Here is a 23656-nt window from a genome sequence, read left to right on the forward strand (position 1 = left end):
ATCTTAAATCTAACTGCAACAACCCACAAAAATTTTCAAAATTTGGAGACATTAAAGTAATCACGTATGGCGAAATAGGGAACCACTATGTCCATAACTGGTACACCTACCCTATATGGTGCTAGTACAAAAATTTATCCAATCTTCTGTATCTGATGATCCTGAACAGCTAACAATTCGATTCTTTTTATATATTCGAATTCTCTGAGCAGAATCCCAATAGAGAAACTTAAAAGTAGATTGGAGTACCTTGTACCTTTTAATTCCGCCCTAAATGCTTATCTTTGATAGATACGCGTATTTCGACTACCACTTGCAGTCTTCTTCAGTTTCAGTTAGTCACATCCACTCGTAATCCACAGTGGATACGAGTAACTGACACTGAAGAAGACTGCAAGTGGTAGTCGAAATACGCGTATCTGTCAAAGAAAAGCATTTAGGGCAGAATTAGAAGGTACAAGGTACTCCAATCTACTTTTAAGTTTCTCTAACAATTTGATGTGTTTAATTGATCCAAATTTTGTTCCTCAGATGTCACTAGTGATAATTTCAGAGAATATAGGAAGCCGGATCCTATTATTGGCACTTTTGATTCAATTTGGCAGTGAGGTTTTTTGAAAGCCACTGTGCTCATATTTGGCCACAATAGGGGAAAAGTACTATTTTTCGACCTACAAGGAATCTGTGCCAATTTTCGGATTCCCATACAAAGTAGACCAAATCGTATGAATGGATCGAAAATTAGTACTAGGTTGAAAATTAGTGCTTTTCCCCTATGCGTCGTATGGCACGGCAAATGGCTGTGCATGGCGTATCATTGACCAACGCGTACCTGCAGGAATAAAATAGACCCCTTTGTGTGGTCCTAAGCCTCCTGCCCAGCATCTCCTATCCATACCTCCTCGTGGTACTGGCCAGGGTACGAGTAACCTTAGGGAAGATCGGGTAACCAACACACGGTGGAAACTCTGGTCGTATGCTGACAGGGAAGGGGGAGGGGTTGCTTTTGCTTTTGCTTTTGTTTCTGCAAACCTGAAGCGTATGTACACCATGTTAGGAGCGGCTCACAACAGCGTCTGTTCCCCATGTCAGGGGCGGCTGATCATCGTCCGAGTGCGAGAGAAGGCCTCTAAGCTAACCTGCGCGCTATGGTCCTCCAAACATTTAGGGGGAATGGTCCTCCGAAAGTGTATGAGGTTGGTGTCAGGCCCTGCAAGCTAGCTGTAAGAAAATCAACGAGAGAATACAAACCGGGACAATCGGCGAAGACCACAGCGACGTAAATGGAACTAGCGCTTGGAAGCTTGGTATGTGAAACTGTAAATCTCTCAACTTCATCGAGAGCACACGCATTCTCGCCGACGTATTGAAGGACCGCGGATTCGGCTTCGTAGCGTTGCAGGAAGTGTGTTGAAAGGGACGTTTAGAGGTAACCATACCACCTACCAGAGCTGCTGCAACACGCACGAGCTGGGAACAGCTTTTATAGTGATGAGTGATATGCAGAGGCATGTGATCGGGTGGTGGCCGATCAGTGAGAGAATGTGCAAGTTGAGGCATGCACAACCCTCACTCCGGAAGCACTGATGATGATAAAGACGCTTTTTACGCGCATCTCGAACGCGAGTACGACAGCAGCCCAAGCCACGACGTCAAAAACATCATAGGAGATCTAAACGCTCAGGTTGGCCAGAAGAAGGAGTTCAAACCAACTATTGGAAAGTTCAGCGCCCACCGGCTGACGAACGAAAACAGCATACGACTAATTGATTTCGCCACCTCCAAGAATATGGCCATTCGTAGCATCTACTTCCAGTACAGCCTTCCATACCGATACACCTGGAGATCACCACAGCAGACAGAATCACAAATCGACCACCTTCTAATTTATGGACGGCACTTCTCCGACATTATCGACGTCAGGACCTATCGTGACGACTCTGACCACTATCTGGTGATGGTCAAACTGCGCCCAAAACTCTCCGTCGTCAACAACTTACGGTACCGACGGCCGTACCGGTACGACCTAGAGCGGCCCAAGCAACCAGATGTCGCAGCGGCATGCGCGCAGCACCTCGAGGCTGCATTACCGGAAGAAGGTAAGCTGGATGAAGCCCCTCTTGAGGACTGCTGGAGAACAGTGAAGGCATCAACAATGTAGCTGAGAGCAACGTCGGGTACGTGGGACGGAGTCGACGAAACGATTGGTTCGACGCGGAATGTAGGCAGATATTGGAGGACAAGAACGCAGCGTGGCCGGTCATGCTGCAACGAGGGACCCGGCTGAACGTAGAGCGTTATAGACGGAAACGGTAACAGCAGATCCACCTCTTTCGGGAGAAAAAACGCCGCCTGGAGGAGACGGAGTGCGAGGAGATGGAACAGCTTTGCCGGTCTCAAGAAACACGCAAGTTCTATCAGAAGCTCAACGCATCCCGCAACGGCTTCGTGCCGCGAGCCGAGATGTGCAGGGATAAGGATGAGAGCATTTTGACGGACGAGCGAGAGATAATCGAAAGGTGGAAGCAGCACTTCGACGAACACCTGAATGGTGCTAAGAGCACAGGCAATGAAGACCGGAACAACGGAGCAAATGCCTTCGTCAGTACTGCGAGCGATAGAAACCAACCAGGCCCAATATAAGGGAGGTTAAGGATGCCATTCATCAGTTCAAGAACAATAAAGCTGCTGGTAAGGATGGTATCGGAGCCGAACTCCTAAAGATTGGCCCGGAGAGGCTGGCCATTTGTCTGCACCGGCTAAAAGGGACATTCTGGGAAACCGAAGGAGGAGTGGAAGGAAGGTATGATATGTCCCATATACAAGAATGGCGACAAGTAAGATTGAGAGAATTTTCGAGCGATCACCATTCTAAATGCGGCCTACAAAGTATTATCCCAGATCATCTTCCGTCGTCTATCACCTGTAGTAAACGAGTTCGTGGGAAGTTTTCAAGCCGGCTTCGTTGACGGCTGATCAACAACGGGCCAGATCTTTACTGTACGGAAAATCCTCCAAAAATGTCTTGAAGATTGGGACCGTATCCCCTTTTCATCGATTTTAAGGCGGCATACGATAGTATCGACCGCGTAGGGCTATGGAAAATCATGGACGAGAACAGCTTTCCCGAGAAGCTTACGAGACAGATAAGAGCGACGATTTAAGGTGTGCAAAACTGTGTGAAGGTTTCAGGCGAACACTCCAGTTCGTTTGTCTCCCGCCGGGAACTACGACAAGGTGATGGACTTTCGTGCCTGTTGTTCAATATTGCGCTAGAAGGTGTTATGCGGAGAGCCGGGCACAACAGCCGGGGTACGATTTTTACGAGTTCCAGTCAATTTGTCGGCCGAATATTTGAGAAGGTGGCAGACCTGTACACCCGCCTGAAACGCGAGGCAGCAAAAGTTGGACTGGTGGTGAATGCATCCAAGACAAAGTACATGCTAGCTGGTGGGGCCGAGTGCGACAGGGCTACCTAGGCGAGCCCAGGGTAACAAAAGACGGGATACGTTCGAGGTGGTCGACGAGTTCGTTTTTCTTGGATCCTTGCTGAGGGCTGACAATAACGTTAGCCGTGAAATACGGAGGCGCATCATCAGTGGAAGTCGGGCCTACTATTGCCTCCACAAGAAGCTGCGATCAAAAAAAAAATCACACCCGCACCAAATGTATCATGTACAAAACGCTCATTAAGCCGGTAGTCCTCTACGGGCATGAAACGTGGACGATGCTCGAGGAGGACTTACAAGCACTTGAGTCTTCGAACGTCGGGTGCTTAGGACGATCTTTGGCGGTGTACAGGAAAATGGTATGCGGCGTCGAAGGATGAACCACGAGCTCGCCCAACTCTATAGCGAATCCAGTATCCAGAAAGTGGCCAAAGCTGGAAGGATACGATAGGCAGGGCATGTTGCAAGAATGCCGGACAGCAACCCTGCCAAGATGGTGTTCGTTTCGGATCCGGTCGGTACAAGAAGGCGTGGAGCACAGCGAGCTAGGTGGGCGGATCAACTGCGTATCGATTTGGCGAGCGTGGGACGGAACCAAGGATGGGGAGATACGGCCACGAACCGAGTATTGTGGCGTGAAGTTGTTGATTCAGTGTTTTCTGTTTGGATGTTAACTAAATAAATGAATGAATATATCTAACAACTTTTCCAAAAATACCTCTTGCACTATAGTAATTCCTCAAAGAAATTCAATCAACTGAATTTCTTTTCAAATTCTAACAAAGATTTATTCAAGACTTTTTCCAGGGATTCCTTTTCAAATATTTATCTCTTCAGATACTAACAATGATTGCTTTAAGGATAGCTCATGACACACTTTTACTTTTAATAAAAAAAAATGATCGCCATTTATTTATTTTTTGAGGATGAAGAAAACTTTGTACATGAACAATGATTTCAGAATTCAACCGCCTATCAATATCAAGTTAAAGCAATGCCATCGCTCACCATCTTTCAGAATAGCTTCATGTTTACCATTTCGGATATTTGGCACTCATCACGGTATACACAACAAGGCAGGCTATTCCCACGTGTAAATAACGATTTTCCATCAAAACATGTGTCGTCATTCCTATCGTCAAGCATGAGGCCTGGAAGATAGTAAAGGAGAGCAGGCCTTGCTTTCTTTTGCACTTGTTCGAGTTTGCGATAGGAATGACGTCACTGCCAAATGTCATTTTTCGGAGTATAATACCTTGTGTCTTTTTACCGTGGCCCTCACCATGTATTCCTCCAGATAAACATTTATTACCCCTTCAAGAATTCGCTTAGGAAAAATTCCAATAACTTCATCAGGATTTTTTTTTAATTTCTTCTTAAATTCTACTAGGAACTTCTTTAGAGATTCTTCCTAGAGTTCCTAAAGGGATTTAATCAGTATTGACTAGTATTGAAATTTTACCAAAATTTCTCCAGGACAATTTTTTCTAGATTATGTACAAAACCAGTCTTCACTGAATTCTTTTGAAATATTTTGTTTTGGGTTTTCAGTGGTTTCATCACAAATACAGGTCGGACTCGATTGTCCAGAGTATAGATTTTTTTTTCACTCCGGATAATCGAAGATCCGGATAATCAAAGAACTAAGAAAAAATTGAAATCTTCAATAAAAGAACTTAAATACTCTCTTTCTTCGTTGTTTTATTTATATGATGCGGTGGCGTAGCCTGAAATTATTTCTAGGAGCAGTAGGGGTCGTTACAACAAAATAAAAGTTTTGATCAGCATACACAAAAAATAACACTTTTTCAAACCCCCCTTTTCTGAAATATTGTATATAGCAATACCAAATTATCTCAGATTTATGCATAAAAATTGATAATCGAGATCATCAAAAATTTCGGATAATCGAGTCTGAAATTTTGGATAATCGAACCCCGGATAATCGAGTCCGACCTGTAATTTTAAGAATCCCTTTGGACGGGTAATCAGAAATTGCACCAAAAGATTTTTGCATTACTGTTTCGGCAATGAATTCTCCCACAAATTCCTCCTGTGATATTTTAAGTTTTTCCGAGATTTGCACGAATTCGTACTGAGATACTTTTAAGGAGTGAAACAGTCTCAAAAATATTGGGTTCAACCTACAAACAATTTTTTGATCAGAAATGCTTTACAATGTATTTAAAAATTATGATGCGGTGATATTGTTTCAATAAAGTGGCATTTTGTATGATAATTTTGCAAATTACTAACAGATGTCGATGAAAATCTTGCACACCTCTGAAAAAAATTATATGATAATAAATGCGTTAAATTTTAAGAAAAAATGGTTTTTGTTCATGCTAATATATTCTGTGCCACAACTCTCATGACATAGTGTGAAAAATATTTCGAAAAATACATAAACAAGCATTTGAGAGCAAATACAAAAGTCAATTTTTAAGGACGTCGTTTTTTGATTTTTTCATTCTACACGTTAATGATAATATCGAACGATTGTAACGAATAAAAAATTGTTTTTTGATTGGAAAAGTTTCTTGGCATATTTATGAAGTAACGTAAGCAAAAAATTGTACTCTATATAATTGAAACTATATATGACAGTGGTTCAAAAGTTGATTATACAAAAGTGACATTCTAAAACCGACCTTATTCCAATAATTGAGCTTTCTTAGAGCAATAATTTATTTTTTTGAAATCCGTTTTACGTGCTGTGTGAAGTAAACATATTTTCCGATAGAATAAGCTTTTCAACCTATTTTGTTTGATATACATTTTGTTCAATACAAATCATCGAATCTTCAGGAGACACTTCAAAAATGTAATTTTGTGCAAGATTTTTTTTTCCATGCTTTATAAACCTTGTTGTTTTTATATTAAGACTACATATTATTCAATATTTTTTTAGTTGCTTCAAAATTTGATGACATGATGAAGATTTGCGTGAAAAAAGCTTTTAAAAAGATGGATTATGCTCTGAGATATACCGTTTTGAATGTTTGCGACTACTTTTCGATACACTCCTTATTAATTACTCCAGATATTCTTCCAGCAGCCTCTTGTGAACAATCCAGAAATTATTTCTAGAATGCCTCCAGGAATTACTCAATTTCTGTAGAATTTTGTACTGGAGTTTTTTCAGACTAAACCTTTTAGAAGTTGAAAGTTTTCCTTCATAATTCCTCCAAACATAATTGATTATGTCAAAACTTTTACTGACAGGGTTTTCATAAAAAAATATCACAAATTATTTCGCGAAATTCATCACAAGTCTTTCAGAAACATTTCCAAAATATATCACAAATTGAGTCAGAAATTTATCAATGGTTTTTGTTTTCTGGCAATTCTGTTTCGAATGTTTTTGATATGTCTTTTTCCTTCGAATCATCAGAGAAAATTTTGTAAAAAAATTTTTTTTTGTTTATGATATCAGAATAGCGAGAAAGAAATATCTTGAAAAGTTTGTGAGGGTCTTCCTTGAAATATTTCTTTATAAATATTTTATATAGAATGCTGGGAAATCCAAAAAAATGTTTTTTAGGGACGAAGCACCGATTGCAGTTGGAATTTCTGCAAGTAGGAAAAAATGGTTTCTACATCAATCTGTTCGCCACAGTATCATGAAACTTCGAAGTTCATGCAAAACTAATATGTTAGATTCAAATACCCTCAGTAAAAAAACATCCGTTTAATGCCAAAGGCGAAGAAAAAAGAACATTATTTTTTCATCATAAGTTCTTCCAAAACTTTTTTTTTGTATCTGTTACTCGTGAAATTTGATATAAAATTGATATGAAGTGATTTGTAGGGTTATTTGTAAATAAATCCATAGTAAAATTATTCAGGTATTCCTGTGTTGTATTCCTGGAGTGTTTTTTGAACCAACAATGGAGAGTGAATAGATTTCTGTATGTTGTTTTTGAAGAATCCCGAAATTGAGAAAAATGTGTACAGTGGTTTACAAAACCTTAAACAATAGCTGATGGAATTTGTTTTTTTTTTCGAGGAGATCAAGAATTAATTATAAAATCCTTTAGTAAAACTGTTGAAAAAATTGTGAATTTTTCAAAGAAATCCTAGAGCGACATTTTACTGGAAACAATAATATAATTTTCGGAAGAAATCCCTGAACAAATTGCTCGGGAAAATTGCGAGTATTTTCGTGGCAGAGGTTTTGAAAACAGTTCAACGTATTTCATTAGAAATTTTAGAGGAATGTTTGATTTTTAAAATCTTGTTGATGAAATTTTAAAATATTATTTTCGAGAGAGTTTCGATTTATAGAGAAATCATAGCATTTATAGAATTTTCTGTGAAAAATCTGTGAGCTGAGAACTTCTTTGAGAAGAACATTTTCCTAATTCGATTTAATTGCTTGTGAAAATCTTTTGGAATATTAGGATCTTTAGAAAAACACCTGGAAGAATAATTTAATGTGTTTGTAGGAAATCCTGGATAACTTTTCAAGCAATCCTTGAAGAATTTCCGAAACAAATGTTCTGACACATTTGGAATCAGAAGAAAAGTTGAAAAACTGTTGGTGAGCTTGTTGAAGAATTTGTGGAAAAAATAGACAATTTTAGTGAGTCTTCTAGAATTGCTTGTACTTTTTTCGGATAATCCTCAGTTATTAATAAACAACTGGATGATATTTTAAAACTCAAAATTGATATTTATTGTAATAAAAACGTAGAGAACTTTTAGGGAGTAATGTTGAAAAGAATGTCTTAAGCATTCTCTGACTTTAGATTTTTGAAAGTAATTTGAAAGAGATCTTTAATACTTTTTATGGTATGATCAGAAAGCCTGAATAAACTTCAGGAATAATTTGTTGAATAATAACTACAAATCTTATGAATGGTTTTCCGCGGGAATCGCAGGGGAACACTGAAAACTGGTAAAGAAGTTGTTGTAGAAAGCACGGAAAAACTACGGAAATAATTCATGACGAAATTACCATGGGAATTCTCAGAGGAATCTGTTGAAATCTCTTAATGCACTTCTGCAAAACAAAACAAAAATTAGGCCCCCCTAGGCCCCCTTCACAAAAAAATCATAGCTACGCCAATGGAGGTTCCTTATTACGCCATACGTGATAGATCAATTGTTCTTCAAATTGAAGGTATTTTGTGAGTTGAAGTAGTAAATAACTTATAATATTTTTAAGTTAAGACAGTGAAAAAGTTTCAGAAATTTCACATATGGCAAAATAGGAAACCACTATGGCTATGACTACATTTTCCCAAGCTGATTCACGCTTTGAATTCTTTCTGAAAAGCTCACCACTAGGCAAAGCCCTTGCTTGTCTGAAAGCCCTTGCTCTACTTTTTCCTGAATATTTTGCCAAACTGACGGTTTTTCCATTACCTATGTAAAAGCTTGAGCTATCATCACATCCACACTATGCAAATGCGCTTAGAATGCTTAGCTGATAAATAGATTCTGTTCTAGGGTGGGATATTTCGCATAAACGCGTTTCGCTTAATTTTAAGAGTGGACGTTTCGTATAACGGACTATTGACATAAAGAAAACTATATGCCTTCTTCAAAATGCTACCTGTTATATGCAACTGCTTCACGCGAAACGTCCATTGCCAAACATCTTTATGCAAAACGCCTTTATGTGAAATGGGTCATCCCTGCTCTGTTCCAATAGAGACACAATGCCAGAAAAAAATCATAGAGATAAAAAAACATGAATTTTAAAAATTTTAAATTTTGAATGATAATGGTAAATGACACAAATTTTGGGTTCGTTATCTTACCAAAAAGTTATTATTATTATCTTTATTAAGGAGATTTTCAGCCCTACGGCTGGTTCATCTCCGTTACCAAAAAGTTTTCTCAAGTAAAAAATCTGTTTTTATAAATAAGAATTGAGTAACGTTATAGTAATAAAATCAAATTTCTACTACAAGAATAATTTGTGGAATCAATTATGAGGACAATGGGCCAATGTTTTGGATCATTTTCACTTCTATTTGGTTGTATGAAGAGATAAGATAGAATATAACAATATTGAACTCATTGAATAGTTTACTTTGAGAATCTCAAATTTTGCAACATTTCCACTATCCCCAAAAAAATGTACATGTTCCATAAGCGCATCATATTGTTGTATATTGCCAGCCAAAATGATACTACTTCACCCAAATTAAAATTTACGATAGTTCTGGATAATCCTGATTGATCGCCTAGGACTGGCATGGCATACAGAGGGCCCATGCTGTGAGCCGTTTGATTCGGCATTCATTGGAACGGATCTCTTCCATACTCCATTGCATTAGATTATTGGTTCCCAAACGTGTTCGCGACCCACAAAAAAAAAGTTTTTATTAAACAAACAAGTGAAACATTTGAAAGAAAGTCGAAGTCTGGTAATGGCTCGGCTTCATATATACACTGAAATTCAATCATCCAGTTCCGAATACCTGCGATTGATTCCTTAGCCTTGTAGAAAAGTCCGAGCCTGATTTTCTTGAATTTCGTATCATCGAACCTTTGGCACATAATATAATATAATATATTATACTATATTACAATACATACAAAATATATAAATGACAACTTTGGCACAGAAAGCTCTAAGTCAATAACAGTAGAAATACTCCTAGAAGCTAAGAAACCGGTGAGGACGTATTGTAAAAATAAAAGAAATATTGTCGCAAATGTTCCAGTTAAAAATGACTCCAGCTTAAACTACAAATTTTTATGAGTAGACGGAATATAATATTATCAGAAGGAATTTTGAGAGTATGTACAGTATCGGACATATAAAATGCAAAAATCCGTTTTCCCATTCGAAATAATCAATTTCAAATACCGTCATGGTTCATATTTCGAACAGTCGGTTTTTGTATGGCGATTTGGTTGAAATGTTTCGCAGAAATTTATCATCGAACCAAAAAGAAAAATTACCTTAATTTCTGATAACTAATAAAAAATGTTTAAAAACTATTGTTTGATAAGTTACCGCAAGGTTGAAATTTGACAAAAAAAACTAATCGAGTCAAAAACTGTTTTAACAAAAAAAAAAAAAAAAAATGATGCGTGGAATCAACTTGGTGCCTTCTGCATATATGTTTATTATGTGATAAGGAACAAATGCGCTGAAAAAATAAAAATTATTCGACGCATTGTTTTTCTACTAGATCAATTTTTTGTCTTTGTTCATTTTTTGTCCAAATTAAACTTACCTGCAACTTTTATATTAATAGTTTTCACGATGGAGATGTAGCTTTCCGAAGTTGATTATGTAGTATGGGAAAACGGCATTGGTGCATTTTATATGTCCGATACTATAGCAAGTAAATGCTCATATTGAACAATCTTATTGTTCAAGAATCATCTGTATCTGCTTGTTCGTTGAAAATCAATACGGCTTAAGAAGCTAGTAAAGAAGACGAATGGTTGACAAAGGTTTTGGAAAAAAAAAATCGGAAACAAATTTCTGAATAAATCATGGCAGGTATGTAGCAGGGATGCAATTTGACTCCGAAAAAATATATTTTTAATGATACTCATTCATTCTCGAAGAAAAAGTTTTAAAATAGAGATGGCAGATGACCCCTCCTGGGGGTCGTGACCCACAGTTTGAGAATCCGGATGATGCGAATATGGTGCCTACCTGTAGAATCCTCCTGTCTGTGTACGGTTCGCCTGAGACCTGCCGACTGACGCATACCAGAGTTGTCAACAATGTGCACAGCCACAGAGTGGCTTTCATGATTCTGCAAAAAAAATAGAGAAATGGAAGCAAAAATAGATTAACTCTCATAGATTCGTCCAGGCACTGGGTAAACACTTTGAAGCTAGTGGCTAAGTTTAGTTTAAGCCGACCAAACCAACGACAGGAGCTTGCAGTTTGCGGCCATGGCTGGAAAATTAATTAATCACATCGAGTTTTCCGAATGGCATAAAGTAATTAAACTGGAGACCAATCAAGCCCCAGGTGGTATCGTTTACCTCGAACCTCTTCTGGGACTTTTCGGTGTCAGAATGTGGTCGGAATTGACCGGGCACAATCGTAAGAGAAACGACCGCCAATGCTCAGGTGGGAGAAGACTGGCAGCAGATTGGCCTAAGCCTGAAAATCAATCTGATACATGGTTCAATTAAGACGGTTAGTGATGGCTTGGTAATTTGTTGATACAAGCAATAAAGAAATGCATTTTTCGGGTTGGAAATTTTCAAGATTTCCTATTGAGTATCATCCTGCTTGTCACACGTTTAACAAATGCAAAGAACAAAATGAGAAGTTTTAAGAGATTCCTTAGAGTATTCGACTATGATGAAATTACTTCCTGTATGATCTCTTGAACTCTTTCAGGAATTAAACCAGGAATTTCTATTAACTAAATATAAAAAGCAGTGTGTTTTGAATCACCTTAATAAGCGTCAATAATGGATGTTCTTCTTCTTCTTGGCATTACGTCCTCACTGGGACAGAGCCTGCTTCTCAGCTTAGTGTTCAATGAGTACTTCAACAGTTATTAACTGAGAGCTTTCTTTGCCAAAGTTGCCATTTCCGCACTCGTATATCGTGTGGCAGGTACGATGATACTTTATTCCCAGAGAAGTTAAGGAAATTTCCATAACGAAAAGATCCTGAACCGACCGGGAATCGAACCCAGACACCTTTAGCATGACTTTGCTTTGTAGCCGTTGACTCTAACCCCTCGGCTAAACAAGGCCCCAAATAATTGATGTTGTTACCTGTTATTTATCATTATGATAACTTAATAGCTTTTTTCGGTGAACGCGATACATACACAGTGAAGGGAGCCACGAAAGTAATGAAATGAAAAGATAGCATTTCAAGCGAGCGACGAGAGTAATCAATCGAAACGACAAATTGTTGCCTAACGTCCTAGTCTTAAACGGCTTGATATTGTAGCGTTGGTCATTACTGAGAACTGGAACGCGCAAAAATTAATCGACAAACTAAAAACATATTTTTCAGTCAAAACTCATAATAATTAATCATTGAATCATTGATTTAATTTGCAGCTCGCTTTCCATGGATAAAGAAGTTTTTTTTTTGATATTCCATCTGACTAAGACCATTCGATAGGGCGGAGTTCTGGTCTGTTATGAGGGTTGTGGTCTTTGGGTACCAAAACAACGTTCTTCGCATCGTACCTCTCGATTGTCCTTTTCCCATAGTGGGAGCCACATGTCAGGTCAGAACAGCACAGGTCTATTAGGTTGCTTCAAGAATGGAAGCAGCTGTTTTTCGAGGAACTCCTAGACGTAGATCTCAAGATGTTTCCCGTAGTGATGAAAATGTCACTGTTAGAGCAGACGTGCATATGGCATATCGGACAAGATATTGTTTCGAGTATTTCGATAATTTGATGGTTTTTTTTTTTAAATTTCGGCCTTTTTCCCTTTTACTGATGCAGTATAAAGCTCCTGTCCCGAAAACTGCTTGGAATTCTCCTCCTTCACATAATATACGTCGGATTATTTTGCTTCGCGAGCAAAATTTTGACACGCTTCTCCTCTAACTTTAAAAACTGGAGAGCAAAAGGTGAAAACTCATCATGACAACCATTTTATATACACTCAACTTTCAAATGTAGCATTTCAGGTTTTTTAATAGAAACACATCAACTTGAAGTTGACCAATTTTTGTGCGTTCTAGTCTTTAATACTGAACAGGCAAAAAAAAATGTCACCTCAACAGGTCGAGGCGATAAAAAATAGTAGTGACCTGGGAAGGAGAAACTGATACGACATTTGTGTACGTCAAAGTGAGCCGAGATTCTGCTGTCACTAACTGTCAATGTGAGCCAAAATCTTAAATAAAAAAACGCGTTCACCGAAAAAAAGCCAATAAATTTTCATAATGATAAAGTCATACAGTGGTTAACCTTGTAAATATTACCTGTCATTTATGATTCTTATTTTTTATATGAAAACTGGCAATTCCAGTCATAAAATCATGAAGCAGGTTCTGAAATCATGCATACAATTCATGAAAACATAAGCACTATTCATGAACATAGATGCCTGCCATTTTCTAATTTGTAGCATAGCATAGACTGACTGTACATGTCAATGGTTGCTACTCCGTGATTGATCGGAACTGGTAATAATTGCACTGCGATCCAAATAAATAAGGAATGGGAGTTTCCGCTTACTCTCGGAGTGTAATTTTAGCAGATCTAATATTATTGATCAATAACGACGCCGGCCAAGTCCTTACAGTCAGTTGGGATGGAGAAGGATTGTTAGGGTGTAATGATTGTTGCTTCTAGAGACCGAGAATACCTCTGCATCTCCACAATCACCACGGGAAGGGTGTTTATTAGTGAGGAAGGAAAAGATCTGGGAGTCAACTTTGGTCGGTGATGCGACCCATGGACAAGGGGGAAATATACAACTTATATTTAAAGCTAGTTTTGTATTTTTGTCTCAAGAAGTTTTTGGTAAAAGATTTAAAAAAATTCGTCAACATCTATAATGTCGAAAAATTTTAAAGAAGTTTGTATTTAAGGCGAAAACTGAAAATTACATGTATATATTTTAAATTATATGAAACAGGAATAATGCCGACTCTTGTTGTGACGAACCATACATGGTTTGTTTGAAAATTACATATGAGTATTACTGTGCATTTTTTTGTCTCAAGATGGTAGAAGTTTTAAAAAATACGTTAACATTCACAATGTCAAATGCTTCAAAAGATATTTTAAATAATGTCAAAAAGAGAAAAATATGTACAGGGTGATTACTAATTCCTGTCAGTAAAGTAAATGATCGTAGATAAAAGATGTATGTATGAATTTTAATGTCCAGTGTACATCCTGTTTTGTACATCTATAAAGTTTGTTTTGAAAAGTAAAGATTAAATCTTTTTTCATTTACCTTAGTTTTTAGTCATATGTGTTGTTTTAAAGGAATTACACCTGGCACGCACGTTTTACACAGATATGTATTTTTGACTAAACTCCGCTGAAAAATTTGCCTGATTGAAACAGTATGCTACCACAATCTTTCAGACTTACTAGGGAATAACATAAGGCTGATTATGGAAAATTTTAACAAAAAAAATATGTCTTTTTAATTAAAATATATGCTTCTGAATAACATGCGTGTTAACTGTAATGCTTCTGAAACAACGCATGTGGCTGGAAATTAAGGTAAAAAATTAATATATTACCTATGTATAATGAAGACAAATGTTATAGATGTCCAAAACTGGATATGCAATGGTAATTAAAATTCATACAACCATCTTTTTTCTATGATTACTTATTTTACTGACAGGACATAGTAATCACCCTGTATATTGAAATTGTAGTAAAAAAAACATAATGCCGACACTTAAAGTGACGAACCATACAAATTTTGTTTTAATATTACATAAAAGTTACGCATTCAAGAAAAAATGTGTTATCATAAGCATGAAACGAACTCACCAGTTGGTAATCCATCCTCGACTGCACACAAATATCTCACACAGTGCGAACAGCAAAACTTCTTGGCGTCCCGAAAACAAACCGTCTTGCTTGGGCCTTCCCAAACACCTACCCAGCAAGACGCTCAACAACAGGGGAAAAAGAAGTTCTCCGTCCACAAAAACACGCGCGAAACCGTGAGAATTGGTGACCATTTCCGAAATAGGGTGACCAGAAAAATCGCGATTTTGCTTAATTTTATTCAAAAAAAAAACAAATTATAACTTTTGAACCGTTCGACTGATTTTCAAATATTGTCTGAAAAGTTGAAATCTTTAGCTATCATTCCATAAAAACAGATTGGAAATCGGTTGAGCTGTTCAAATGTTATGATTTTTCTTAATAAAAAATCTTATGCGCTGAGATCTACAGTGTGTGCCGATGATAAACGACTGATTTTTTATTTTTAAAAAAATATATCTCAAAAACTAAAAAACATCATGTAAAATAACATTTTTTGTGAAATTTTATATTTTTCTTGAAAAGTCAAAATCTTTAGCTTTCATTTCGTCCAAAAAGATTGATAATCGGTCGCACGGTTCTAAAGTTATATTTTTTTTAATAAAATTTCAGCAAAATCGCGATCAAAAAATCCAAAAACACGTGAATCCTTATTTCGGATATGGAACAAAATAGCAAATTTTCACGGAATTCGGTGACCCACTAGATCGGTTTTTCATGGAATGGCTGCAAAGCTATAACATAGTACAGGTATGTTCCGTTTTTATCAACACGATCGGCGATTTTCAGTTGACAAAAACGGAACCGTGACAAAAACGGAATAATTTTCTTAGACAAAATATTTTACAAATTTGAAATGAAAATTGCAGTTTTGTCAGGATAATACACATTTTCATCATATTAATGCACAGAATTTACGTTTGAGAGCTGTGACGACCATTAAGATTGTTTATTATTATAGGCTCGTAATGAAAGTTGATTGCAGATTCCTATCAATCAATATGATTTTGATATAAATCATTAATAGTTTCAGTTTTCTTAGTTAGAATTTCAATAAAAGTAATATAGAATATTGAAACGATAATCACATAAATGTCCTATGCATCACAAGGTACACCATATTTGTAAAAATATCTACAAGGAAGTGAGGCAAGCTGATCACTTTTTTAAAGAAAGATTAAACAAGAAACAACTTCTTTTTTATACTGTTCATCCTCATCCTTCTTCTTCTTCTTCTTCTTTTTTATGGCATTACATCCCAACTGAGAAAGAGCCTTCTTCTCATCTTAGAGTTCTTATATACACTACCGCAATTATCAACTGAGAGCTTTTTTGCCAAGGTACCGTAATTCGGGGTGTAAATGATTCCCGTACCCTCATGTATAAACTGTCAAGAGAGCTATGCTCCGATTTCAAATATCACAATTTATGTGATGTCGCTTTACCTGATAGCTGCGCTTGATGTTCCTAAATTCGGTTTGACATTCAAGATAATTATACCATGGAAAACAGATTTTAAGGAAATGTTTTATGAACTGTATAAAGACACCATTTAAATAAACTGTTTCATGCATTTCAGATATGTCCAGTGAACCCAGTTTTTAATTAGCATTGAGGATTAAAATTAATTTTCAGAGAAACACCATGTTCTTTTAGTGAGCGAGTTACTAATTTCGAAGAAAATTGCATATCTTTAGGCGTTCAATGTGATGTATTCTGCAATTAATAACATTTAATTCTAAATTTGACCTATTTATCAAAAAAAAAATTGGATTTTTCGAGTTTTGATTCGGATTTCGTGAACTCAAATTTAGTGAATAACACATCTCTTTAATTTATGAAACCTACGGCAGTAACTGATCAACATCACCCCGGAATCAAGAACTCCAATTCTGAAAATGTTTCTTTTATTACGACAAGATTTTGTCAAAATTCCGTTTGTATAATTCGATACACATCCATTCAGTACAGGTTTAAAAAATATTTGGATGATAATACATGCATCCTACTTGGAATTATAAAACAGAATCTCTCAAAAGTGATCAACTTCACCCCATTTTACGGTACATTTTTTTGCATTTTTGGTCACAACCTGAGAGAGACTCGCGAAGAGGAAAAATATCAACGTCATATGCAGCCCAGATTCCCCTCTCACGAAACGTCAAATGCAGCCCACCGTTTTTATGGCTGAAAAAGTGAAAAGTATTGTGTTCAAAGTAAACTGTTATTAAAACCTCAGTCGGTGGAGCAGTTTTTTCCAAAGTTGATGATAAACCTAAGCAGAAGATTAATTATTTCTAATGTCTGCTACGTTTGCTGGCATGAAATTTCACTCAAACGGCTATTTATGATTCGCTGTGATGCAAACTCAATTATTTTTTGCTGAGAGGTTCATGTGAGGATTTGAACAGCATCCGCATAATTGGTATAAACACAAAGTGGAATAAGAAAAAAACTCAGCAATCACAGAAAAAGAAGACCGTCTTCGCGAGTCTCGTCTCAGGTCACAACCGATTGATGATTAAATGTGGAGTTATGTTGTGAAAGTTTTGCAATTGAAATGAATACTTACACAGAAAGAAAAATCCATGTAAATTTCAGCGTAAAATCATGCGCATGAAGGGAATGCCAGAAATGTCGCAAATTTACACGTCACATCGTGTAAAATTACAATAACATCATGTAAGTTTCCGCTAGACATCGTGTAATCTAGCATGGGCTCTAACCGATTTCGCGACAATTGGCATAAATTTACATGATGTTGGTGTAATTTTACACGATGTGTCATGTAAATTTGCGACAAATCTGGCATTTCCTTTATATGCATTATATTACGCTGAAATTTACATGGATTTTTCTATCTGTGTACGGTTTCCTGAGCTTTGAATTGCCAAATTTAACATTAAAATGATTGTGGTGATCTTTCTTCTAAAGTTATTACCACCAACTTCGACAAGGATGCACTAATCGCCTATCTAGAACAGCACCACCATCGCCTTTTAGCTTTAAGGATTCCCAAACGCAATGATAGCGGAACGGCAACGGAAAGCGGAACCAGTTCGCCAGCATGAACTGTAGCATGCTTGTCGACCCAGACTTGGTTCACTTTCGTTCGTTGAAAGCTTAGTTGAGATGGTGTGATTCATGGTGGTGAACCGGTTCCGCTATCATTGCGTTTAGAACTGTACGTAAGACCACAAATAGACTGGCAATAAACTAACTTAAGTTGTAGTTTTTTGTTGAGTACAAATAATATTAAATAACTGAGAGAGAGGAGATAGCTGGCTTAGATTGCGAGCTCCCAAAAGTTAAGGGAACCTGTCACCAACTGTCACTGGAAAACCAAAACAGTTATTACAGATAATTTTACAAATCGTTTCCTTCACTCAAACACGTCAGAGCATTTGACCAATGCAAGAGTGAAATAATCATGTAAGTCTATCAGCCCGTTCTGGCAACAAAATCTTCTACAGATTGACAACTACTGAAAAACTAAACATTTCATACACTTTGCAATTGGATTAAATGAACAAATGCAAAGCGTATGTAATGTTTAGTTTTTCGATAGTTGTCAAACTTCAACTCGGCTCATTAGCCGTAAACCACGAATCATAATTAATCAAAAACAAGTATTCTATAAATTGCTTAGTTTTGCTGGACCTCTTCCCCTACCCCTTGGAACAGGATCTAATCAATTGCTGATTGCTATAATTTGTGCAATGCTATCGAGTTTGAGAGATAGAAGGTTATGTCCAAACTATGACAAGGTCGAAGAATAAGGAGAGGTCTCTGCAACTCTTTTAAGTACGTTTTGTTAGGACATGGCCAGAGCAACTCTCGATTGTAGAAAGATGGACCAATCTTATCCAACAGAACATGGTACGTTTGAAAACTCAAATTGAATAATTGCATAAGAAGAAGTCAAACCTTATTTATTCGTATATGACTTGACATTTACCATGTATCGTAGATGCTCAATATTAATAAAATGACGAAAATTCAACTCTGTGGCTATTAAAAAGCATTTCAATTGCTTTTAAATAAGTATTTAGTTTATATTCGAAACATTTTGAGAATTTAAAAAAATCAATTTTTTTGTGTTGATAAAAACGGAATAATTTGTTGACGAAATCGGAACGTGACAAAATCGGAGCGTGACAAAATCGGAACGTGATAAAAACGGAACATACCTGTATTTATTAAAATAAGGATTTTAAATATTTAATGATCATGATCTTAGTGCACTTACAAATTCGGTGACATTATTAGGGATACATCCCTATTTCCTGCAGACCCCTCCACACTACAGCTATTCATTATATCTACTGGCTATGGTTCTGCTGCTCTTAGCAATACAGTAGTGTATCGCGTAATAGTTTTATGGGAAGTTTTGAAAACTTCAACAAAATCTATCGAGGAACAAAAAATGCACATGTTTTTCTGCGTGTGAAAACTATGTTGGCTGGATGAAGGTGAATGATCGCAAAAAGATACTTGACAAATGGTATCCATAGTATATTTTTGTCGAAACCCTCGAAAGATTTTCAATGATGGATGCTACATGTAGTCATTGGCGAATTTCACTAAAAATTCTTGGCGAATGAATTTGGATATAACATTAATTACTAAGTTCCTCGAAGGATCATTCGCGAACCCAAGCGAGATAATTAGCCTATGTCTGATGATATCCCATGTGGATTCTACCTAAGATTATTTGAAACATACGTCTCTCATCAGTTTTGTATTGTAATATCCTTACGTCATTCTTACCACATTACCGATAAGTTTTCCATTAGAATCCTTGGTAGATATTCGGTGAACTACTTTTAAAATCTTTGAGAGATATCTGAGAAAATCTTGACAAATTCTTGGGTATTTCTGGTATGGCAGTTGAACCACAGACACAAAGACGCAACACTGGCGATATGTATACCGACCACTTCTTTAATGACCATTTCAAATTTGCTATGCCACAAACCTCATAACTGGAGGCGGGTACATCGTTTTCGCCCACGTTAGTAATTTCATAATAGTGGCTTCTGATGCTCTCGTTGCAAAAACCAGTGTAACATGCTCAATAAATTATGAAATTGTGAATTGGGCGACAGCCCATTAAAGAAATTTATTTTAAGTGTTACGTCTGTTTGTCTGCAATGAAACCAACTATGCTATTGTAACAATTTTCTTATTTGTAATCAAAAATCGTTCTCTAAAACTTAAAATTTAGTTTATTTAAAACTTTATTGATTTCTTTTAGTTAACTGACTCAAGCACCGCACCATATGCATAACAATATCAACATAATTTGTTTAGCTTTCTCTATAGTTAAAAACCTTAGAACAGCAGAAATCACATACAAATTATCAGCACTCTCACTTCCTAATCGATTTCAAATAATTCTGTTGGGTTGAAAATTCACTAACTTCATCTCAAACGAGACACTGGGGTGCCAGTCGTTGTACCACCTGCTGCCGCTAACTTGTAAACTTCTTAACAGTCTGGGACATCGCCTGCTGTGCTCTATTTAATACCAACGGCAGCGTCAGCTGGTTCCCACATCCGTAACAGTTGCTGGGGCGCATAATATTTACGAGCCCAATTAGGATACCCGCTGATTGACACGTTTATTGGTGAATTTCGGATTGGCAGTGATTTACAGCGAGAAAAAAAAAACATCAAATTGATGAAGAGTGATCATCAGGATGGGCCTTGCTGTAGAGTTATTAGATAATTTTGGGGTGAAGTTAAAAGCGTATTCTTAGTCGCCACAAATGGGGTTTGAATTTGGTATAGGAAAACTATTTTAAGAAGGTTTGGGTTATTTCCGTACAGATATAATTAACTCTATGTGGTAAGCCGGTCTGTCTAGCTGTCTATTTTGGTAGAGAATCCAATTTCCAGAATATACGAACATAGACTAGACAAGAATTAAATCATCCATTAAGGCTAAGTAGCCCGTCATTCTTTTTCGCAGTCATGATTGAATGCACCTCGCAGTTTAAAAGTAAAAAATCTCAGTCCTCATTATTCATATTGCTTCCAAAAAGTATCATTAGATGCGCTTACGTGCCGATAGTATGCTGATAGTTTTCCAGAAATGTCAGTGCAAACCCAACAAATTTCCTTTAATTCGAAACCGTATGATTCATTAACAACGCGTACAAATTTCAAGGACGGCCTACTTGGCCTTAAAAGGTGTAGCTTCATTAGCCGTTTCAATCAGCCATATTTTATGCTGTATCAATATGTACTAGCTGTTGTAATACCAATAAGAAAGCTCTGCTGAAGATTCAAAATTAAATTATGAAAAAATATTTTGAAGCTCCTTTCCCAGTATAGTACTAAGGAGTATGAGTTACATAGAATAACCAATGTTGAAACATTGGAACAAGTGTCGAATAAAATTATTACATAATAATTTTAGTCAAAAGCCGTTGCAATCTTTTCTCGCCACAATTAATGCGTTATATATTTAGATTAAATATGGTTAAGTGATTTGAAAGCGTTCATTTTTTTTGTCCTTTTGTACGTATGTGGAACCAACTGCAAAATTCAGTTAAAATTATGAACTGCTAGAGCAAAGGAAATGTAATATGTTGATAACAAAATGTTAATAAGAGCCTGATTTAGTTTTACCAAATTAGGATGATAATTTTGTCTAACACAGAACACCTAGATATAAGAAATAAATGTAATGTTTGGAATGATACTAATATAGAATAAAAAAATGAATTCTTTAAGTGTTTACCTTCTGTAGTTTCAGTCATCTATAAGCTTCCAAACGGATATCAAAAGTGTGTCATTAGAGTGATGCAAATTTTGGCTTCCCTATGCTTGAACGATTTTAATTGTGATAAATAGCAGCCTCCCAAAGTTTAAAGTGATTCGCTAGAAATTTGACTGTGCACACGCCATTTGAATTTTATATGGAGTTTACTATTGAAAAGACCAACCTTTTGTGTTCAGCCCTCTATCTCTTCGTCATAATATTTTATGGGAAACTGAACAAACTCATCTCATGTCAAATTCTTCCAGCTACAACTTTGCCGAAGACCACATTTTGATTGGACGTCAGGAAAAATATGTTATTCATCATCATAAAGTGCGTTCGCCTTCAGTAAGCTTCACCAACTATTCGGCAAGCAACAGTGGTGCTCCTGGCGGGAAGAATAGATCAAAGTAGGGTAAGAACACAGCCATTCGACGCATTGGCTTGTTGATGCACAGAATAGTTGAAAAGAGCGTTCAAATTGCTTTAAAACTGATGAAATATCACATAAATTGCTAAAACTTTTCTTACCTGTACCAATTGTTGCGGTAAAGTGTTCCTATAGTGGAGGATCCCATAAGAAAACCACAGATACCGCAACTATAGGAACACAAATTAAAAATATACCACAACTAAAGGAACAGTGTACCAATAGTGGAGGTATTATTTTTCACTGACATGCCGTGGATTACTGCGATGAAATAATTTTTCTCATTAAGTCAATATTAGTTACTTCCCATTACAACATTAGCATGTACATTAATTGCGCTTCTTGAATTTAGGCGGTTAAATGAAGTTCAATCGTGCTTAGTACCTCCACTATTGGTACATCTACCCTAATCCAGAATAGACCGATGCACGTGTTCACTATTTGACGTTTGAGCGGTGCCGTGTTATTTATGTGACCATGGAAACTAGTGAATTTGGCACCGCCCAAACGTCAAATTAGTGAACTCTTGCATTGGTCCATAGAATCCTGAATGGACCAATGCACGAGTTCACTAATTTGACGTTTGAGCGGTGCCGAATTCACTGGTTTCCATGGTCACATAAATAACACGGCACCGCTCAAACGTCAACGAGTGAACGCGTGCATTGGTCCATAGATCAAAGTGTTGCTCAGAAAGCAATTGAATGGTCATCTCAGCATGGTTTAGACTTTGGAATTAAGAATAAAAAAAATCCTTACGTCCCAACATAATGTGGTCTTCGGCAAAGTAGTAGCTGGGAATATTTTACATGGGAAGAGTGTGTTCACTTTTTCATATATCATTATGGCGAGCAGAGAGAGGACTGAACAGAAAAGGTTTGTCTTTTCCATAGTAAATTCCATATAAACTTCAAATGGCGTGTGTACAGTCAAATTTCTTCCAAATCACTTCAAATTTCGGGAGAATGATTTTCTTCATAATTGATACCGTTTAAGCAAAGGGGAGCAAAAATTTCAAAATTTGCATCAATCTAGTGTGTCATAGTTTATGTCCATTCCCCTTTCACCAACCGTAATACGGTTCACATTCCACAGATTGTAATGATTCTTCCACAGGCGGCAGATTTGTACTTTTAAATTAAATTTTTCGGCCAACATTCCAACCATCAGTCACCATGTTCTCGCTCGCTCATCGTTAAAATCTGTCAAGATCCATTCCACCCTGAGATGTGTTCCGCTTTGCATGAAGTAACCGAATTCCAATTAGCCGTCACAAGCATCCAATTAACCGATGCGGATAAATGTCATGTTACGCCATTTGTATTCCTGCTACAAAAAATGTGTAATCGGCCGACCATAACAATAACTTTAATGTGCAACTTTTTCGATTATCATCAGTGAGCGCTAGATTCCCACAATCTCAGAAATATATCCTTTTCTCGATGAGACCATTTTTTATTATTTTTCCTACTCAACAAAAATGTCACCTTGAGGAATTCACGGGAAAGCCCTCCCGAGATCAATCTCAACAGGTGGCCAAAAGTATCAACTTTCCTGTTGAGGAAAGGGGAATCCCCCC

At 36.9% G+C, this 23656-nt stretch overlaps 1 protein-coding gene across 2 annotated transcripts in view; it reads right to left on the bottom strand.

Moving 5' to 3' along the window:
• The window catches only part of LOC5572570, a 319211-nt gene that overhangs the window by 105918 nt on the left and 189637 nt on the right, over positions 1-23656 (bottom strand). Inside the window, exons 1-2 of one of the 2 annotated variants that reach the window (XM_021848885.1) lie at positions 20302-20359; positions 11080-11182 (exon numbers count right to left, since the gene is read on the bottom strand). In XM_021848885.1, the coding sequence (XP_021704577.1) occupies positions 11080-11182; positions 20302-20306 (108 nt within the window). In that variant the 5' untranslated portion in view covers positions 20307-20359. Of the gene's footprint in view, positions 1-11079; positions 11183-20301; positions 20360-23656 lie in introns of those variants that run through there. The other variant, XM_021848886.1, reaches the window with a different exon arrangement.

Source organism: Aedes aegypti, chromosome 3 (genome assembly GCF_002204515.2).
Source record: "Aedes aegypti strain LVP_AGWG chromosome 3, AaegL5.0 Primary Assembly, whole genome shotgun sequence".
NCBI classification, from domain to species: domain Eukaryota; kingdom Metazoa; phylum Arthropoda; class Insecta; order Diptera; family Culicidae; genus Aedes; species Aedes aegypti.